At 38.6% G+C, this 19,914-nt stretch overlaps 1 protein-coding gene across 5 annotated transcripts in view; it reads right to left on the reverse strand.

Annotated features, from left to right (window-relative positions):
• Positions 1 to 6,166: 6,166 nt before the first annotated feature.
• The window catches only part of LOC149650482 (uncharacterized), a 36,807-nt gene continuing 23,059 nt past the window's right edge, over positions 6,167 to 19,914 (reverse strand). For all 5 annotated transcript variants that reach the window (XM_089849284.1, XM_089849285.1, XM_089849287.1 and 2 more), the window contains 15 exons: positions 13,824 to 13,879; positions 13,637 to 13,743; positions 13,212 to 13,579; positions 12,967 to 13,112; positions 11,709 to 11,879; positions 11,490 to 11,629; positions 11,283 to 11,424; positions 11,086 to 11,216; positions 10,701 to 10,779; positions 9,937 to 10,059; positions 9,538 to 9,870; positions 6,881 to 7,002; positions 6,696 to 6,813; positions 6,392 to 6,622; positions 6,167 to 6,326 (listed from right to left, as the gene is read on the reverse strand). In XM_089849284.1, coding sequence (XP_089705410.1) covers positions 6,240 to 6,326; positions 6,392 to 6,622; positions 6,696 to 6,813; positions 6,881 to 7,002; positions 9,538 to 9,870; positions 9,937 to 10,059; positions 10,701 to 10,779; positions 11,086 to 11,216; positions 11,283 to 11,424; positions 11,490 to 11,629; positions 11,709 to 11,879; positions 12,967 to 13,112; positions 13,212 to 13,579; positions 13,637 to 13,743; positions 13,824 to 13,879 — 2,354 coding nt within the window. In that variant the 3' untranslated portion in view covers positions 6,167 to 6,239. The remainder of the gene's footprint in view (positions 6,327 to 6,391; positions 6,623 to 6,695; positions 6,814 to 6,880; positions 7,003 to 9,537; positions 9,871 to 9,936; positions 10,060 to 10,700; positions 10,780 to 11,085; positions 11,217 to 11,282; positions 11,425 to 11,489; positions 11,630 to 11,708; positions 11,880 to 12,966; positions 13,113 to 13,211; positions 13,580 to 13,636; positions 13,744 to 13,823; positions 13,880 to 19,914) is intronic.

Genomic DNA, 19,914 nt, shown 5'->3' on the forward strand with positions numbered 1-19,914 from the left:
TCTCTTTGTTTTTAATTAATTCCAATCCACGAGAAATTTATTTAAAGTCGCGTCCTTTCTCTTGGCGGCGGTGCACATTGGACAAGAGGTTGCGAGACTTGTGGATCGGGCAAGTAGAAGCACAGTTATTGAAATTTTTCTTTATTTTTGGCACCATTTTCCAACATGGCGAAAATTTCTCCAACGCCAGAATGAGGAAGCCCAGAAGCTTGGCTTACAAGAGTGCGCCACACCCGAAAAATCTTTACCCATTTTCTGCGTAGAGCTTTTTACTCTCCTCAATATCCTCCCTATCATCTCGTGGATAATTTCAAACAGGGTCGCTGTTAATTTAGAAATGACCAAGCGTTGCTTTTATAAGTTTATAAGATATTTTCCAGAAGTATGACACTGCCTATGCTTCGTAATGCTAGAGACTTACAGCTCGAGCTCGTTCGAGAACGACAAGCGAGAATTGACTACACTTGGTTTTGCCGTTCATCATCCTATTTACTCTTTACTAAGCCTTTGACAGCGCCTCACCAATCTTCGCTTTAGGAGAATTTATGACGTTTCATCTACTTCACTTCGTAACAATCTCTCAGTAAACAGTGGCAAACTTACGGAACACATTTTTTGAACTTATGCTTAGAGAAAATGATTTCTTGTATGTATACTGTATTGTTATTAAAATTTTATTTTGCCTTTGACTTAATTTTGATTTTATGATAGAGGACGCGCTCCAACCTTGATTACTTATCTTAATACTGGGTCCCCATTTGCCTCGAAGCTCTCAACAGTACAAACTAAATGCGAAAATATGTTCAATTTCATCGATTTTATTGATATCGGTGTATTTTTCTCGGAGAAAAGCTAGAACCTTCTTTTAAAACTCTGGAAAAATAGACGTAACTTCTAATAATAAACACTACCTTAAAACCATTCCAAATATAACGTCTGTACATACTTGCTTTTGCATTTCAAAATTAAACCTTCCATTTAAACTAAGGCACTACCCTTATCAAAATGCCCTAATCCACTCTCTCGCTTTAAATGTATCGAGCCACATTTAATATAGGAGGCGGTGATCGAGCAAACGTAAAAAACAAGCCATATTTCTTAACCTTACTAGTTAAATTAAATGCAATGCTTAAACTTACTATTATAATCCCCGTCCTTTTAAAATAAACGAACGGAAAATATCATCTCACCACAATTTTCTTCCTTCAATGACGAACGAGAAATTTTATACACCAAAATGCGGTACTTTTTCACTACTACCACGACGCCGCCGCCAACAACAACAACAGCCATAGGGCAGGCTAAACTATGACCCACATCGTAGATGTTCATCATACGATGTGGCTAAAAATAACACATCAGGGAAACAATTCTGGCATCTTTAATCGTGGAATTTTTCCTTACCATCGGGATCGTTTGCAGTTTTACCACCCCATTTCAATCTCATAGCCCGTGTAACTCTTGAAGGGAGAACCTCACTACCTCAGTCGAAGCAAAGAGAATATAGGGGAGGAGTGGAAAGAGGGGAAAACCTTGTTGCTCTTTTCTACCGCGCATCTTCAATGCGCAGTACCGAGGCATTTCCATTTGAGACATTTAACGGAATCGTAGGTGGCGCGACTGAGCCGGAAACTCCCTCGTACCACTAGTATAATTTAGGGGCAACAATGTAATTTAGCCTTGTGGAGCGGGGAGCTTCAACTCCTCCCTATATTCTCTTTGGTCGAAGTTTCACTTCCCTCCGACAAGGATTCGTCCGACTGTTGAGAGGGGCTACAATCTCCACTCTGTAAAGTTGAAAAGAAAATTAACTTCGCTACCTATATATTTTATTATTTAATAAAATATTATTACCCTTGTTTTTTGGCATTTCTTAAGCCTAAACGTTTAGCTTAGCTGCTTAGTGCTTACTGCTTAGCTTTCAATTTCAAAGGCTTAAAAACTCGATACTTCGAAAGTTCGAATACGAAATTATTAATGTACCATTTACCAGGAGAGTTTAAAATTAAAATATGTTAAAAGGCTTTAATTAAAAAAATATAAAACTATTCATATGAACCTGATAATTTACTTTATTAAATACTAGTTTTGAAATACTTCTTTAATCACATCACAGGATTCACTCACCAAGAAAAATTGTGTTCCCCCTCCCCATGGCCAACTTAGATTACCGGTGGTTTATAATCTATTACTCCCTAAAAGGCAAGTTTTGTACAAATATAATGGGGTTGGTATTTTTATCGTAGAAAACAGTGTAAGTACTGAATTTACAATTGTGACATAGGAAATTAATTTTAATTAAAATATCTATCGACTTTAAAAGCTGGAATCGATCATTTGTAATCGTTAATGAGGAAATTCAATAATAATTTTTGGCAAAATGGTAAAATCGTGCTTTGAAATGAATAGTAAACTTACATCGGTATTTTGTAAATTACCCTAATATTTTAATGTATATCCAGGGAAAATATGATTGATTTTGAGTTTAAAAAATTTGGAACTGCAGTGACTCCGTCGTTCTCCTTCTCGAACTAGTTATCTCGAGAACTGTAAGTCTCTCAGTAGCATTACGAACTTGTATTGGTAGTGCCATTCATACTTATGGAAGGAACATATCTTATAAACTTATGATATAATCGAAAGCATTTTGCTCACGGAAGCAGTTACGTACTCTTTTAGCGCTAATTGAAGAACATTTCGTTAAAGGAAAAAAAGATCAAAGTTTTCTCGGCAATTATATATATAATATAATAAATTGTAACACACCTCTAATTAAATTTTCTGGACATTTTGGGCATTAGATACAAAGATATTGTGCATTAAGTACTTAATTTACAATTATGACATTGGAAATTAAGTTTTATTAAAATAATTATCAACTATAGAAGCCTGAATCCTTTTTAATATAATAGAATAGATTGTAACACACGTCTCATTAAAATTTCAGGTCATTTCGATCAATCTAGTAACATGTGTCCGCAAGCGTAAACATGAAAAGATACCAACACACTTCGTCACCACAAGAAACTATCACAACTTTGACCTGTCGGACCTCATTACGAGCTTAACTCAGGACCTTGCGACTTCTGAACTAATTACACTATCGAATACTGACCACCCCATAAATATAAATGAAGCATGCCTTCTACTACAGCAAATAATAAATAAGAACTTAAATGAACAAGCGCCGACGGAAAGAAAAGGGTCCACATAAAACTCCCTCTATGGTTTGATGACAAAATTAAAAATACTTTATTCTTGAGAGACCTTCATTCTAGAAAGAGGACAGGACCAAATGGGGCCTACCACAAGGAACAGTTTAGGATATATAGGAATCTGGCGGTTTCTGAGGTCAGGAATGCTAAAAAGATGTTCTTTGCAAATAGATTCGGGCAGGCTAAAACCTCGAAAGAAACCTGGAGACTGATTAAAGAAAATTTCAAAGGTTACAGACCATCGTACCAAAACATCATCCTTGAAAATTCAAGTGACAATACCACTATCAGAGAGCCACTTCATGTAGCTACCTATTTTAACGCTTATTTCCTCAAGAACAGCAAAACAACCGGAAAGAACGACTGGGATACTTTGAGCACACTCTTATAAACAAGAAAAGAAACCACAAACCAACCTTCTCTATGGAGAACATTACTATCAAGGCAACTAAACAAGCAATAAGAAGAATGCGACCAACTAAAGCGGTGGGAGAAGATGGTATACCACCATGCTTAATAAAATCTCTTTGCAATGTGATTGCCCAACCATTGTGCCAGTTAATAAACCTGTCCATCAACCAATCTACATTTCCCGATTTATGGAAACACGCAAGAGTCACACCGCTGCACAAAAAGGGCAGCAAAGGGAATCCTGATAACTATAGACAGGTATCAGTCCTGGTGGGAATCTCCAAGCCACTGGAAACCATAATAAATGACCAGCTTACAAAATACCTAGAAGACAATGGCCTAATCTATGAAAAACAAGCGGGATTTCGTAGAAACCACTCCACCAGCACACCTGATTGAATGCATTCTCAATAACACAAACTGCGGGAAGATTACAGGTGTTCTTCTAATTGACCTCTCAAAAGCATTCGTCATGGTGAACCACGAGATACTTCTTCACAAACTAGCTGAAATAGGCTGCTCACTTTCAACGCTCAAATGGTTCTATTCATACCTTACAAATCGTACTCAGTCAGTAACCATAAACGGATCAACATCGCCAAAGGGCACCATTGAACGAGGTGTACCCCAAATCAGCATACTGGGCCCGATCCTATTTTCTATCTATGTGAACGACTTCTCTCACATACTGAAATTTACGTCGCCCTTTCAGTTTGCTGACGACACGGCAATGCTTACCGCAGATAAAAATCCAGAAACTATTATCACTCAACTGGATAATGAATTTCAAAACTGCATGACATGGTTCAATAGTATCGGAATGACCATAAATGTGAAGAAATGTGAATTCATTTTATTTGGATCCGCAGCGGGTCTTAAAGCAATAGAAAATATCACGATACTGCTTTAATCAACAATTAAAAGGGTTAGGGTAACAACGTACCTTGGTTTTAAAATCGACGAGAAAATAGCGTGGAAAGATCATATTGCAGCGACCATAAGTAAAATAAAATCGAGAATTTACATTTTACGGCATTTAAGGCCACACATTCCACCATCTATTTTGGCCATATGGTATAAAACCGCGATACTACCAATATTCGACTATGGAGATATCGTCTACATGACGGCAAGCTCTACCTCACTACAAAAGCTACAAACGCTTCAAAACACCGCGGGAAAGATGATCCTTGGCGTGAAGAAACGGACAAACACTAACCTTGTACATGCGAATCTATCATGGTCTTTACGACCAACCCGTCGTAAAGTTCATCTAGCACGCTTTGTCTTTAAATCCAAGAAAGGCCAAGTTCCGACTTACATTCGTCAGATATTCACAGAACTGTGCAACGTACACGGACACAACACGCGTGGGACGGAGCAAAATTTATATCTAAACCCACAAAAAACAAACCACAGTAAAAATCGACTATCCTTTAGGGGAGCAGTTTTATGGAATTCTCTACCCATGGATATAAAAAACTCAGCAACATATACAACTTTTAAATTAGAACTAGACAAGTACTTTCAATTAGAAGTACAATTATAATCCCATAATTTTATCCTATGTAACTATCTAAATTTAATTTAATTTAACTGACGGCTCTTTAGTAAATTAGCGACATAGCTAAAAAGAATATCGTCAATAAAGATGACTTTATTATTATTAATAGGACAGAGGATCTGGCCAAAAAAAAGACCTCCTCCCATAGAACTAGCTGAGATAATGTCTGGACTCTGGCTACCCTTGAATTTTATTAGTGGTCAAGTGGACCACTGACCCCCCTCCGATTTAATTTTTAAACTGGTCATTTGCCCTGTGCCACCGCCTTATTTCCCACGCTGCCAGTGGTCATTGTCCAATAAATTTTTAATATGTCACAAATTTTTTTAAATACATAGGAGGTGGCACAGGGAAACTGCATGACCAGTTTAAAAATGAAATAGGAGGGGGTCAATGGTCCACAGGATTTTTAATCTTCCTGATTTTTGAAATTTTGGTACTCGGCATTTCGAAGTACAAATTAGTCACGTGAGCCCAGACGTTACATCAAATACCTGGGAAATAAGGATATTTTTTAAACTAGTCCTTGGGACCAGTGACCCCCGTTGTGTCCGAAATAATTAACTGGTCTCCGGACTGGTCCCAGCCTTTGTTCTCCTATAGATTTGCAATTAATAAACTGGTAACCCCCCCCCCCATTCTTGAATTTAAAAACTAGTCCAAGCAATTAATAAACTGGTTTGGACCAGAGGAAGTGTGCTATTTCCCAGACTGGTTGGGATCAATACGGGAGCAAACGGGGGGGGGGGCGACGCGTGTCCGTCTTAGGGCCCCGGTTTTTTCCCATTGAAAGACCAATTTTTTTATCGGAGCACTCTGAATACCACAATGGAAAACCCTATGAGATCACATGAGCATAGTAAATCGCGTTGTTACTTTCCAAATTAACAGGCCTCAAGTTTCAAAATCTCTACCCAACATGTAAAGTCCTATCCTTGAAATTAATTTATTAAAAAAAGACCGTAAGACACATAACTGGAACATTTAATATTTTTATTGTTTGAAAAATAATTTCCCTTTACAAGTTGCTTAAGCGTAACTGTTAACATTTAAAGTTTAGGAAATTCTTCAGGCAAAAGCAGATATTTTCTGCAAATCGGGCAGGAACTGTTTTCCATCAACCAAGGGCGAACACACTTTCATAAATTGACCAAGAAATTAATATTAACGTTAAGAGGTTTAAAATCAAGTCAAAGTTTACCGTTTCGTGAAAACAATTATGACCGCACTCGGCTTGATAAGCGCTACCTTTCGTTATAGGTTCAAAACATATGGTACAGTCTTTGGTCTTAAAGTTTCCGCTGGGTTTATCGTTGATTTTCCACATTTTCGCGATAGTTGGTTCGGAGGAACATACTGGCGGAATCCCCACACTCGACATATCTTTTAGAATGGGTTTGGTCTTGTGCTTGGCGTCAAAACCAAGTGGACTCTTTAATTCAAAAATGTTCGATTAACTCTCCCGTTACTAAGCTAACCTTAATTAAAGTTAAACCAAGGCTTACAGCGCTTTCAACACTTAGAATATACTCCGTCAACGTCTTGGCTATATCCTCATTCAGTTTACCCGTAAATCTTTCTCCCGTAGCGCGATACTCCTTAATGTACGCGTTAATTGCGTTCCTGTCAATCGTTAGAAAAACGTTAATTAACAACGCCACGCCTTTATCGTCTGGCTCATTTCACTTACTCGCTCAAATATGGCAGCTTATGTTTAATCATTTGTACTATTTTATCAAAGCTACTTTTGCCCTTGGCACTTTGCGATTGAGCTTTGGAAGATGTTTCGCATTTAGACGCTACATGTTTAGGCTAAAGACATAAAAGAGTGGATTATACAGGAAATTATTGATTAATAGATCTTAAACTACAGGAAACAGGGTCCATACAACTTTTGGTAAAGCAATTTCCCTGAGATTGCCAGGTTTTTTCGTGGAATTTCATGTGGTCCGAGTTATTTGGCCCCTGTTTGCCGTAACGCCAAGTTTTTAGTATCGTTGGAAAGGGGACAAATAGGACTATAAAATACTCAAAGGACTATCAATAAACTAAAATAGAACCAATATTAAAATTCAGAGCTGTGCTAATTAATTAGTTAGCTAATTGAATTTCTAATTAATTAGCAACATTTACTAATTGAAAATGGTAATTGAATTTTAATTACCTTAGTGCTAATTGAGAAGTAATTCTAATTAATTAGTATCAATAGGAAAGGTAATTATCTAATTAAAATTTAATTAGATTTAGGATTAACTAATTAGCCAATTGGATTTTCAATTAATCTTTTAATTTAGTAAAAACTAAAAATCGAGGAATTAACTCTCGATTGATTTGAATATGAAAACGGCCTTATTATATCGATGAGGAAACCTTAGTGCTACTCTAAATATTTCAGCTCCTCAAAACATGAGAGAATAATAGTACTAGTAGAAAATTTCGTAAATCATAACTGTCCCATTTCGAAATTTCGAATGTTTTTCCTACTCGAATTTATAGCAGTGCCCAAGGATTTACTACTCAGAGTCCATTATAGGAACTGTGGCAAGAAAATGAAGAAATGAGACAAATTTTAACATGACGGAAGGCTCGAGGCTTGTCTCATTTTTCGAGAATAATTCACGGCTTCCGTACCCGTTTTTCAATGGCATTAAAACATTAAGCTTTGCATTACCAAAGTACTAAATCCATGGGCACTTTTAAACTTTTATGTTTACTTATGGTTTCTTTTTTTCCTTAATTAGACAAGTAATTAATTAGAAATTAGTAATTCTAATTAATTAGTTTGATAAATAAATGGCTAATTTCTAATTGAATTTAATTACTTTCTATGTCTAATTGCTAATTGGCTAATTAATTAGTTCATAAATATTTACCTAATTGCTAATTCTAATTCAATTAGTAGTCAGCTAATTAGCACAGCTCTGTATTAAATAACATAATAACAACAAGTGAGACACTACCCATAAGTGCCATAATGCATTTAAGCCCATGTTAATCCAAGGGAGGTTATGTTAACCAACATTTTGCTTAATTACTCGGCCCGGACGTTTTTAGTATCAGGGTTCGTACGAAATTTATACATTGAAAATCCCTGACTTTTCCAGGTTATCCCTGACCAAATTTTGCCAATATCCCTGACCATTTTAAGGTGTTTACTAGAGCCCACTTTATCACGCCTGGCTCATATTTAGCATTGCTCGAAGCATTGTTTGATATACAAAACGAAATCCCTGACGTATCCCTGACTTTTTAGGAAAACATTTTAAATCCCTGACTTATCCCTGACTTTTTACCCTATTATCCAAATCCCTGACTTATCCAGGTTTTCCAGGTTATCCAGGTTCCGTACGAACCCTGAATATCCTTGGAAAAGGGGTCAAATAGGACTATAAAACACTCGAAGGACATCCCCGTACCTCTAATAGAACCAGAGTTATGAGCCTCCGAAGTTAAAGAACACACGCATCACAAATTTCCCTGAATTTTACTAAATATTCTAAATTTCCGAGTTTTTTGTCAACTATCAGGGCCCCCAGCCGAATTTTGAAAATATTTATAGGAATTATAGGACTTTTTTCATGAAAATATAGGATTTTATAGGACGTTTCTCCAAAATTATAGGATTATATAGGACACTAAAATATTAATTTTTCTTTTTTTTTAAAGAACCAGTACTGCAAACAAAGGCCGAGTAATAGGATAGCATTACACTAAACTTTGGAGGCTCATAACTCTGGTTCTACTAGAGATACGGGGATCTCCTTTGTGTATGTTATAGTCCTATTTGCCCCCCATACAACCATACAAAAAACTTAGGGGTACGACAAACAGGGGCCGAGTAATTAAGCAAAATGTCCATAAACATACTCCCCTCCATAGGAATAGCATTACACTAAACTTTGGAGGCTCACAACTCTAGTTCAACGAGAGATACGGGTATGCCCTTTGAGTATGTTATAGTCCTATTTGCCCCCCATCCAACCATACTAAAAACTTAGGGCTGTGACAAAATGGTGGTGCACACTGAACGTTTTGTTATCAGAACCATAATATACCCAGCTATTTTTAACTAGTTAAGCTACAATACGAGGGAAACTATCCCCATTTCAAGATATTTTTTAGACCCGAATCCTGGTTTAACCGATAGTTTGCTTAGAATTCGCCCAAATTTCAAAATTATAGGATTTTATAGGACAGTTTTAAAAATATAGGATTTTATAGGAATTATAGGACCTGTGGGGGCCCTGCAACTATTTATTTCCCTGGGTTTTCCAGGTTTGTATGAACCCTGGGAATAGGGCCACTAGACTCCGCCGAGAGTGAGAATATTTAAACGCGAGAACTTACACTCGCGACGAATTGCGAAGGCAAATGTATCGGGGACAATTGATCGTACAAACTGGAAGTGGAAGAACTAGGTCTCGAAGGTCCTGGACTAACTGACAAAGACGTTGATGATGATGCTGACGATGAAGATGACAACTGAGATGGCCGAATTCCAGGCGGTTCAAAATGAGGAAGAGGCATCGTATTATTAGCAAAAGCGCCATTTCCCTTCGGTGGCGGTAATGTTGGAAACGTGAATCGATTGACAATGGGGGGAGGATCAGGAAATAACGGTGGTCGATTATTCATCATGCATGGCAGTAGACCTTGCATTGCTCCTGTATTAATATTAGTCTAAAAACACAAAACTGATAAAATAACTGATAATTTATTATTAAACACCGTTAAAACTTAACTTACATTATGAAATCCCGGTGGCTTAGAATAGAGTATCGGAGGCACAATTGGAATTGCGGGGATGTCATCGATCTTAAAGTTACGTTCGTCTAGGTTTAATTTGTTTAAACATTCGTTCATTTTATCCTAATTAAAATTAAAATTAATCAAGTTTGACGCGGCTTTTATTTGCCACTTAGCAATCAGTGACGGCTTTAGCAAAAAAGTAAGCATGGGCGAATACCAGTTTTTGACTGTCGAGACGAATATCGAATAGTGAAAAATTTTCTTATCGAATACCGAGACGAATAGTGGTTTGGGAACCGAATATCGAATAATTAGGCTTAACTTAAAATTGCCCTTATCGAATAGTTATCGAATAGTCAGAAATAGACGGATTAATTAAAATCAATTTAAATTATATTTAGAATTTAGATGCGCTATAGAGTAGTAGCACTTCAGGCCTATTTTCCCATAGAAACTTATACATTAAAAGGTGTAACTGCCATTACTTTTTTAAAACATTTTTAGGGTTAATATTTTTGTTTTCTCGAATAGTTAATCGAATATTTAACGAATAGTTAATCGAATATTTAACGAATAGTTAGTCGAATATTTGACGAATAGTAGGCCCGAATAGTAAAATTCACTATTCGTTATTCGTTCGAATACCCGAAATGGGGCTTATCGAATATCGAGACGGTTATTCGTCTCGATATTCGATCGAGTTATTCGTGTTACTCGAGTATTCGCCCATGCTTACAAAAAAGCAAAGTTGTATTACTAACCAAAAAGTTGTTACGCTGCGACTCAATTCTTTTCAAATGTTCCAATTGTAACTTTTTCATATTATCAAGTCGAAAGTAACTACGACAAAGTTAAGTGTTAAATAACCATTCGCAAAAGTGTCTAAATTAGCGGTCTTATTCCTGATCAGCGCCATCTACCCATAGCGGTGACTTTGAGAACTACTGTAAGCGGCAAGCCAATCAGATGTCGCTAAAATCTGGTGACGTCATTTTTGGTAAGACCCCGGCCGAGAGTGCCAGTCAGTGACGTCACCAGATTTTAGCGACATCTGATTGGCTTGTCGCTTACAGTAGTTCTCAAAGTCACCGCTATGGGTAGGTGGCGCTGATCAGGAATAAGCTACGCTAATTAACGAAGACTTACTCGAGGCTATTGGCAGATTTGGCACAATGTTCCATTTGTTTCGTAATCCTCTGGATATTTTCCGATATTCTTTCTTCCGCAATTTTAAAAATCAAGATTTCCATGTTTTTGCGTTCGTTAATAAGACTTTCCTGCGAGTGAATTTTGATATTAATTTTTCTACTTAAGAAATGATTAAACTAAGTTCCTATTCTTACTGAAACTTTCTTAATCGTCTCTTCGCAACCGATCACTTGTTCTAGAAGAGTTTCGTTCGTTAAACCAGCGTTTTCATTGGCTCTCTTTAGCTCGATCAATTCGTTCTCGGTTTCGCTCATCTGTTCTAATAACTTTTCAACCCTGTTGAAATTAAATTAAATTCAATTAAACTAACCATATTAAAATAAGTTTAAAATCACGCATACGTATTTTGAACTTCCTTAACGCCCTCATTTTCTTTCATTAAATTGTTGATTTGTTCTTGCATCTTCTGTTTTTCGTGGTTCAAGCGTTTCAACTCCAAATCATGGCTTATTTTCAAGCCTTTCATTTCAAGCACCAAGTTCTAATTAAAATCAAATTAAGGATTATAAAATCATAAAACAGATAAGCTAAATTGTTTTTTTTTTTTTTAATTAACTAACGTTAAATTTCAATTGCCAGTCTTGAATTTCTTCTTCCAAATTATTTTTATCGAGAGAAAAAGTATATTTCTGCTTCACGTTAGCGTCCCTTAAGTTCTTCATGTCATCATTGAGATTTTTAATCACCCTTCTTAAAGAGAAAATATCGGAGGTTTCCGGATCTCGCGAACCCTATCAGAGAAAACTCTTAAATAAATACAACAGGGTTAACTTGTCAGCCACAATTTGAAATCATTTATATTCCTAGCTGAGTTTGCCAGGTTTTTCCTAATCTTTTTGGACAAGTAAAGACTCAAAAGTTGTCAATGTTAAGAGGACCTTAAATTAGAGGTGTGCGAGTCCTCATTTTTTGGTTTCGAGTCCGAGTCCTGGAAAAGTGGACTCGTCGAGTCCTCGAGTCCAATTTTGCAGGACTCGTCGAGTCCATCGAGTCCAAAAAACATGGTTTCGAGTCCAAAATTCTTAATCCGAGCCCAAAATTCGTCAAATTTACTCTTAAAACATTCTGTTTTTTTTTTCTAACTGTTTCAAAACTAAACATTAATAGTAATTTTAACTTTTTTAAATATGAAAACATTTTTATCAGTAGCTGATAAAGTTGCCTATTAAGTTGGTAAAAAAAATGGACTCGAAAAGCCCTAAACGGGTAATTTTAGGCCTTGGACCAGGACCCGGGTACCCGTTCGAGTCCTAGGAAAACCAGTTTCGAGTCCGAGTCCCAGAACTCGGACTCGGACTCGAAGTCGAGTACCCGTCATTTTCGAGTACCCGCACAGCCCTACCTTAAATGTATTTATCAGGGCTCAATTTTAGTTGAATTAGTGACTAATTTATATAAAAATAGTTAGCAAAAAGCGACTAAATTAAGCTATTAAAAAGGGCGAGATCGAACAAAATGTTTTCAGAGGTAGCGGAACTTTCGTAATTATTTTCTATAATTAAAGATATTTAAAGGTTTTGAAAAACCCGGTTTTTATTTTTTTCAGTTATTAGGATTGGTTAAACCGGCCATTAAAATTAATCGGTTAACCGAAAACCGCTTTTTTCCTAGAAAGTTGACATCCCTAGCTGGAACATTCAAAATTGCAAAAAATTAAACCCAAGAAAATTTATCCAGTAAAAAAAAAAAAAAAAAAAAAAAATCCCCAAGATTGTTAGAAACTTAAAACTATTAAAAAATCCCTGACCTTTTTGGAGCATTACAAAAATTTTCCCTGACCTGTGGGAACTGTTTCTAATAATGGATTAACTAACTCACCGATTGTAGTATTTCCCTGAAATCCACGATCTCACTCAATTTTTCCCAGAATTTCGAATTATTCGAGAAATTATTAAAGATTCCGGCCACCAAATTCAGTTGTAACTCTTCAGGCAACGCAAAGAGAGTCACTTGAAGTTGGAACGCTGCGGCGTTAAAATTGCAAGTTAATTCGGATGTTTTTTCTCTAATTATTTCTAGTAATCGAATCTTTCGTGCAATGAGAGAGTTATTCGAACTTATACCCTGATCGTCCATATTTTCCGATAATTGTCTTATAGTTTCATATTCCCCGCTTGGCTCGGTTGGCAAAACAAGAGTTGGCGAAGCTTCGTTAGGTTTTGGCTTCCATGAATCCTTGTACATATTTTTACAAAGATCAGTTTTTGCATTTTCAAAGGTAGGAACAGTTTCAATAGCTTCATCCATAGAAATAGACGAGTTGTTTAAAGTCATTTGCGAGTCATTATTTTCAATATGAACTGGATGATCATTATTTAGCTTTTGACGAGTCGTATGGTTTTCAGAAACATTATTCTCCGATATAATGTCAATATTCTCCATTAGTTCCTTAGTAATTCGTAAATGTTGAATGCGTTCCAAGTAAGGGTTTCTACGATACGCGAGTAATTTAAAGCGAGGTAAATTAAGTAATGACGATAAAGCTTACGGGGCACTACATAAAATGGCGTCTTTACAAAATTCGTCAATGCTTAGGACAGCTTTCCTTGGTTTACACTTCTTTTCGCGAGTTTTTGGCGCTTGTTTATTACTTGCCTAAAAGTAATAAGTAAAGACAACAAACTTTACCTTAAGCCTTGGCAACGAATAAATATAAATTATCGCTTCGTACGTACACTATCACCCTCTACAATATCTTCTTTCTTGAAGACGTACGTGGGCTCGGCGTTTACTAAAATATCACGAAACAAAGAAAATTCCAAGGAAATACGCGTAAATACGTTTCATATAACGTACGTTTACCTTCCTATTAGGCCTTTGCGCTGATTAACTGATTTATAATTTAGGCATGCATGCATTTCTTGATAAACTTACGTTAATTTCGAAAATATAAGCCACTTTTTAAATATTTATATCTATCTTAATACGTTATGTGCTGTACTGTAACATTAATGAAGCCCAACAGATACAAAAATTCGTGCTCAACGCATGGCTCGAAGCCCATTTGAAACACAAACTGAAACTCTAACTCATAGCCCACTCGACCACGCTAGCATCTAGTGTCGTGGTGCGCGTGATCGAGTTAGCCATGCTTTACTACAGTCTACCCACGGTCCACTCGATCACGCCAAAAATCAATATTAATTTAAGACTCCTTTTTTTCCCCAAATTCTAAAATATTTCTTGAAATTTTTAAGAGATGTGCAAAATAGGCATTTTAAGTTTTTCCAAAGTTACAAAATTTTAAAACGTAATGTAGCCATGAGTATGTTTTCATCGGTTTCACTGGTTCGAATCTCTTGAAATTTTAGTGAGAAGTGTTTAAGGGTTTTAAATTATCGTACAAAGCTTAAAACTTAAAACGAATAATTCTATTCCAAAAAAAATTGGAAATAGGTTGTGTTTATGCGGAAACGAAATTTTTATCTTGAGTTTCGAAAAAAAAAATCGTTCTAAACATACTTGTCACCAAAAGTGGATGAAAATGGTCAAAAGTGGCGAGTCATCAGAGTTTCGCCGTAGTTGACCGTTTTATTGGCGTAGCTATACTGGGCCTGTTGCCCTGTTCACTCCCTTAAAATAGGTCTTGTGTTAATTCGCGGTTACGCGGTTACCGTCGTCTGCTATTGTGTATGCTAGAACTAACTCGATTTGTGTTTGTAGTCAGGACAGAGTAGCTGGTAATGTTTCAAAAGGTATTTGAAGGTATAATATGGATTTAAGTAAGGTTATCGAAGCAATTGAAGAGCACATAAAACTAGATACGTTTAAAACAAATCTCGGTAATTTAGCTATAGCGCGAGCAGCTTGCGTCGTGATGCGCGTGATCGAGTGGGCTATGGTTAGACCAAGGAGCATAAATGTCGGAACTACTTTCAGTCGCGAGTTTGCAAGTCCATCAGGCACTAGTAAACTAAATAGTTATTGGCGAAACTCTGATGTCCGCGTTTTTTAACACAGGCTCTATGGCCATTGTCATACTTTCCCTCTCATCCACATTTGGTCTTTGTATTATCAGGGATAGATGTAATTTTAGAGGTAGGAATGGAGAACAGAGTAATCTAGTCGCGGCATGGATGAAGGATACGCGTTAAAAACATACGACGCTCTATAGGATGTGCAACTCCCTGTACTAAAATTTAGACAAGTCGATACTAGCGCCGCCTGGCTACCCTCGCGTGAAAACTAAAATTTATTGGACATAAGAAAATAAAACCACCATTTGCTTCTTGCAGACGACAGACGACGTGAAGGAAAAATCTACCGTAGCCCGTGTTTTTTTTTTATTTTACTTATGTCCAGTACTTTTTATTTTTCACGCGAGGCTAGTTTCCAGCGCTGGTAGCCAGGCGGCGCTAGTATAGACTTGTCTACTTTTTAGTATAGGGAGTTGCACATCCTGTAGAGCGACGAATGTTTTTCACGCGCATCCTTCATCCACGGTCTCGCGTCAAAGTTAAGTTTAAACTCCGCTAATCGTTAGGCTAAACGAACGAGCTCTTCATTTTCTAGTTCTAACATATTGAGTCCCGAACAAAATACAGACAAATGAGACAATCGCCTGAGAAAACCTTAACCTTTGCCCATGGATAAAGAATGCCCGTTGGGCCGTTAGGAGATTTGATTTCAAGCTATAGGATAGGCAACTCCCTATCCCGAACGACAGCTTATTCTGTATATACTCTTTTACTGCATCAGTTGGCAAGAGACGAAAAACTTTCAGGGTTTAAAATATACGCGAGTTTTTTAGATCGAGTACACGGACCTCTTGGCTTTAGTTCTTTAGTTTCAAATACGCGTAGTAGGCTGTAGCCTATCAATTTCACAAGTATTTGAAACTAAGGCCTAGAGTTCCGTGAACTAGAGTTAATTTAGTTAAATTGTACACTTCAATAACAATTCCCTGCCTTTGGCTGTAGACGACATGTACTGAACAGCAATTTACCCTCTGCTCAACAGCCTACACGAACTAACCATATAGGGAAGAGCTTCTTGACGTCATAGGTTTATAGAAGAGTACATGATGCTGGCGATCCAAACGTTATTTATTAGTACTAGAGCTAGCATGTGCTACGCCTACTCACGGCTTGTTCCCTATGCCACGGTCGGGAAGGTAATCATACGCAGCTCAGGGGGTCGACACTATATACTTTTGCAGGGCTCATACAATTTTTGGAAAACAAATTTCGCTGAGATTTCCAGGTTTTTTCCCCATATACTTCCCCGAGTTTTCCAGGTTTTTCCCCATATACTTCCCCGAGTTTTCCAGGTTTTTCCCCATATACTTCCCCGAGTTTTCCAGGTTTTTCCCCATATACTTCCCCGAGTTTTCCAGGTTTTTCCCGTATATGGAGTATCCTATGGAGCAAATGTTAACGAAGGAGTGAGGGGGGGGACAAATAGGACTACTACATAATCAAAGTATATTCAGGTATCTCTAGTAGAACCGTACAGTTATGAGTCTCCAAAGTTTAGTGTAATGTTAATCCTATGGAGGGACTGTTTATGAACATTTTGCTTAAAGGGCTCCTTCGGACCCTTAGACACATGGCCCCGCGGATTTCCATCCCCTCTTCATAGACGATCTTCCTCAGTACTCTCCCTCTCTCTGGCTAGGTAGGGGGGCTCGGAAATCCGCGGGGCCATGTGTCTAAGGGTCCGAAGGAGCCCTTTAAACCAAAGCGCGGGTCCAGCGGGTCCCCTACAAGGCCACTTTCCCCCTGTACTCCAGTTTTGGCTTGGCAAAGGCTAGTTGGCGGGATTTGTAAGTGCACTTGTAAATCCCGCAACAAATGCCTCCTGCCTTTGCCAAGCCAAAATTGGAGTTCGTAAGGAAAGTCAACTTGTAGGGGATCCGCTGGATCCGCGCTTTCCTTTAATAACTCTGCTCCTGTTTGACGCAAATTTCCCTGATTTCCCTGAATTTTACTAAAAATTATAAATTTCCCTGAGGTTTTTGTCAGCTATTTATTTCCCTGATTTTTCCAGGTTTTCCCTGTTTTCCAGGTTTGTATGAACCCTGCTTTTGGTATTACATAGGAAACGCAGTGAATGAACAATCCCTAAGCGTTAGTTAATCCATGCTTAAAGCAAAGCGCGGGTCCATCGGGTCCCCTACAAGGCGACTTTCCTCCTGTACTCCCGTTTTGGCTTGGCAAAGGCTAGTGGGCGGGATTTATATGGGCACTTATAAATCCCGCCCACAAATGCCTCCTGCCTTCGCCAAGCCAAAACTGGAGTTCGTAAGGAAAGTCAACTTGTAGGGGATCCACTCGACCCGCGCTTTGCTTTAAGCATGCATGGCAGTCAACTCCACCCCTCGACTATGGGAGCATAATGGCATTTGTTTAAACTAAACCACAGCAAAAACTTGCTTCAAAGCAAAGTGCGTGTCCAGTGGATCCCCTACAAGGTGACTTTCCTTACGAGCTCCAGTTATGGCTTGGTGAAGGCACGAGTCATTTGTAGGCGGGACTTATAAGTGCACTTATAAATCCCGCCCACAAATGCCTTCGCCAAGCTAAACGCGGAGTTCAGGAGGAAAGTCAACTGGTAGGGGATCCACTAGACCCGCGCTTTGCTTTAACATCATTTGGTGTATCAGGGGAAAGTACAGGAAAATGTTTGGGAAAACCTTGAAAAATACTTGTGGAAGGAACATATCCAGAGTTCGTACGAAATTTTTACATTGAAAATCCCCGACTTTTCCGGGTTATGAGACTATTTTAAGGGGTTTGCCAGAGCCACTTCATCACAAATGTCTCATATTTAGTATTGCTCGAAGCATAGCTTAATCAGGGTGCATACAACTTTTAGAAAACAAACTTCCCTGAAATTTCCAAGTTTTTCCCCCATATACTTCCCTGAATTTTCCAGGTTTTTCCCGTATATGGAGTATCCTATGGAGCCAATATTAACGAAGGAGGGGGGGGGGCAAATTTAACTATTACATAATCAAAGAACATCCCCGTACCTCAAATATAACCAGAGTTATGAGCCTCCAAAGTTCGGTGTAATGTTAACCCTATGGAGGGTATTTTTATGAACATTTTGTTTAATTACTCGGCCCCTGTTTCACGCAAATTTCCCTGAATTTTACTAAAAATTCTAAATTTCCCTGAATTTTACTAAAAATTCTAAATTTCCCCGATTTTTACTAAAAATTCTAAATTTCCCCGATTTTTACTAAAAATTCTAAATTTCCCCGATTTTTACTAAAAATTCTAAATTTCCCCGATTTTTACTAAAAATTCTAAATTTCCCCGATTTTTACTAAAAATTCTAAATTTCCCTGATTTTTCCAGGTTTGTATGAACCCTGTTAATATACAAAACGAAATCCCTGACATATCCCTGACGTTTTAGGGAAAAGTTTCAAATCCCCGACTTATTCCCTATTTTCCATATCCCTAACTTATCCAGGTTCCGTACGAACCCGGAATTATTATCTTATAAACTTACGGTAATACTAATGCATCTAAATTGGGCGCTAATTTCAGGAATTAGCTAACATATTTCATCAGTGGGCTGCGCATAGCTGAGCGCCAAGGATAAAGCTCAGCTCAGCTTGCGTTTCTTTATGAAGAGCATGGATTAACTAACGCTAGGGATTGTTCACTAACCGTGTTTCCCATGTAGTACTGTCGCCAACTACATTTTCCGAATTATTCCTTTATCCCCCTCTTCATTCCCCCAATTTATTGGACCAAAACGGATGTAGATATAGCGCCATCTCTAGGCAACATAAATCGGTTTTGCGGATTTTAAAGATGGCGGCGCCCAATTTTAGGCGGGATTTCAATTTTTGACGTCATAGGACACGTGAAATTTGGTCCAATTTTAACCGAAAAGTCAGGTCGGCATTCGATATTCGTATCGAATAGTGAAAATGGGCTTATCGAATACCGGATCGAATAATTCGGTTCGGTATTCGATTGAAACGGTTAACCGCACGCCTCTAATTTAATAATACAAGTTTTAGTGAGCCCAGGCTCTGTCTCAACAGATAACGAAAATTTCGTGAAACCGGTCACGGGATCAACAGATTATGGATATTTTGCGAGCCCGAGCTCACGATTATTTTGACACGGGCTATGCTCACGCCGGCTCGGGCTCACGATTACTTTGACACGGGCTCAGCTCACGCCGGCTCGGGCTCACCATTACTTTGACACGGGCTCAGCTCACGCCGGCTCGGGCTCACCATTACTTTGACACGGGCTCAGCTCACGCCGGCTCGGGCTCACCATTACTTTGACACGGGCTCAGCTCACGCCGGCTCGGGCTCACGATTACTTTGACACGGGCTCAGCTCACGCCGGCTCGGGCTCACGATTACTTTGACACGGGCTCAGCTCACGCCGGCTCGGGCTCACGATTACTTTGACACGGGCTCAGCTCACGCCGGCTCGGGCTCACGATTACTTTGACACGGGCTCAGCTCACGCCGGCTCGGGCTCACGATTATTTTGACACGGGCTCAGCTCACGCCGGCTCGGGCTCACGATTATTTTGACACGGGCTCAGCTCACGCCGGCTCGGGCTCACGATTATTTTGACACGGGCTCAGCTCACGCCGGCTCGGGGTCACGATTATTTTGACACGGGCTCAGCTCACGCCGGCTCGGGCTCACGATTACTTTGACACGGGCTCAGCTCACGCCGGCTCGGGCTCACGATTACTTTGACACGGGCTCAGCTCACGCCGGCTCGGGCTCACGATTACTTTGACACGGGCTCAGCTCACGCCGGCTCGGGCTCACGATTA

This window comes from Phalangium opilio, unplaced genomic scaffold (assembly GCF_054372755.1).
Source record: "Phalangium opilio isolate 3A_F unplaced genomic scaffold, DU_Popi_V2 ptg000087l_1, whole genome shotgun sequence".
NCBI classification, from domain to species: domain Eukaryota; kingdom Metazoa; phylum Arthropoda; class Arachnida; order Opiliones; family Phalangiidae; genus Phalangium; species Phalangium opilio.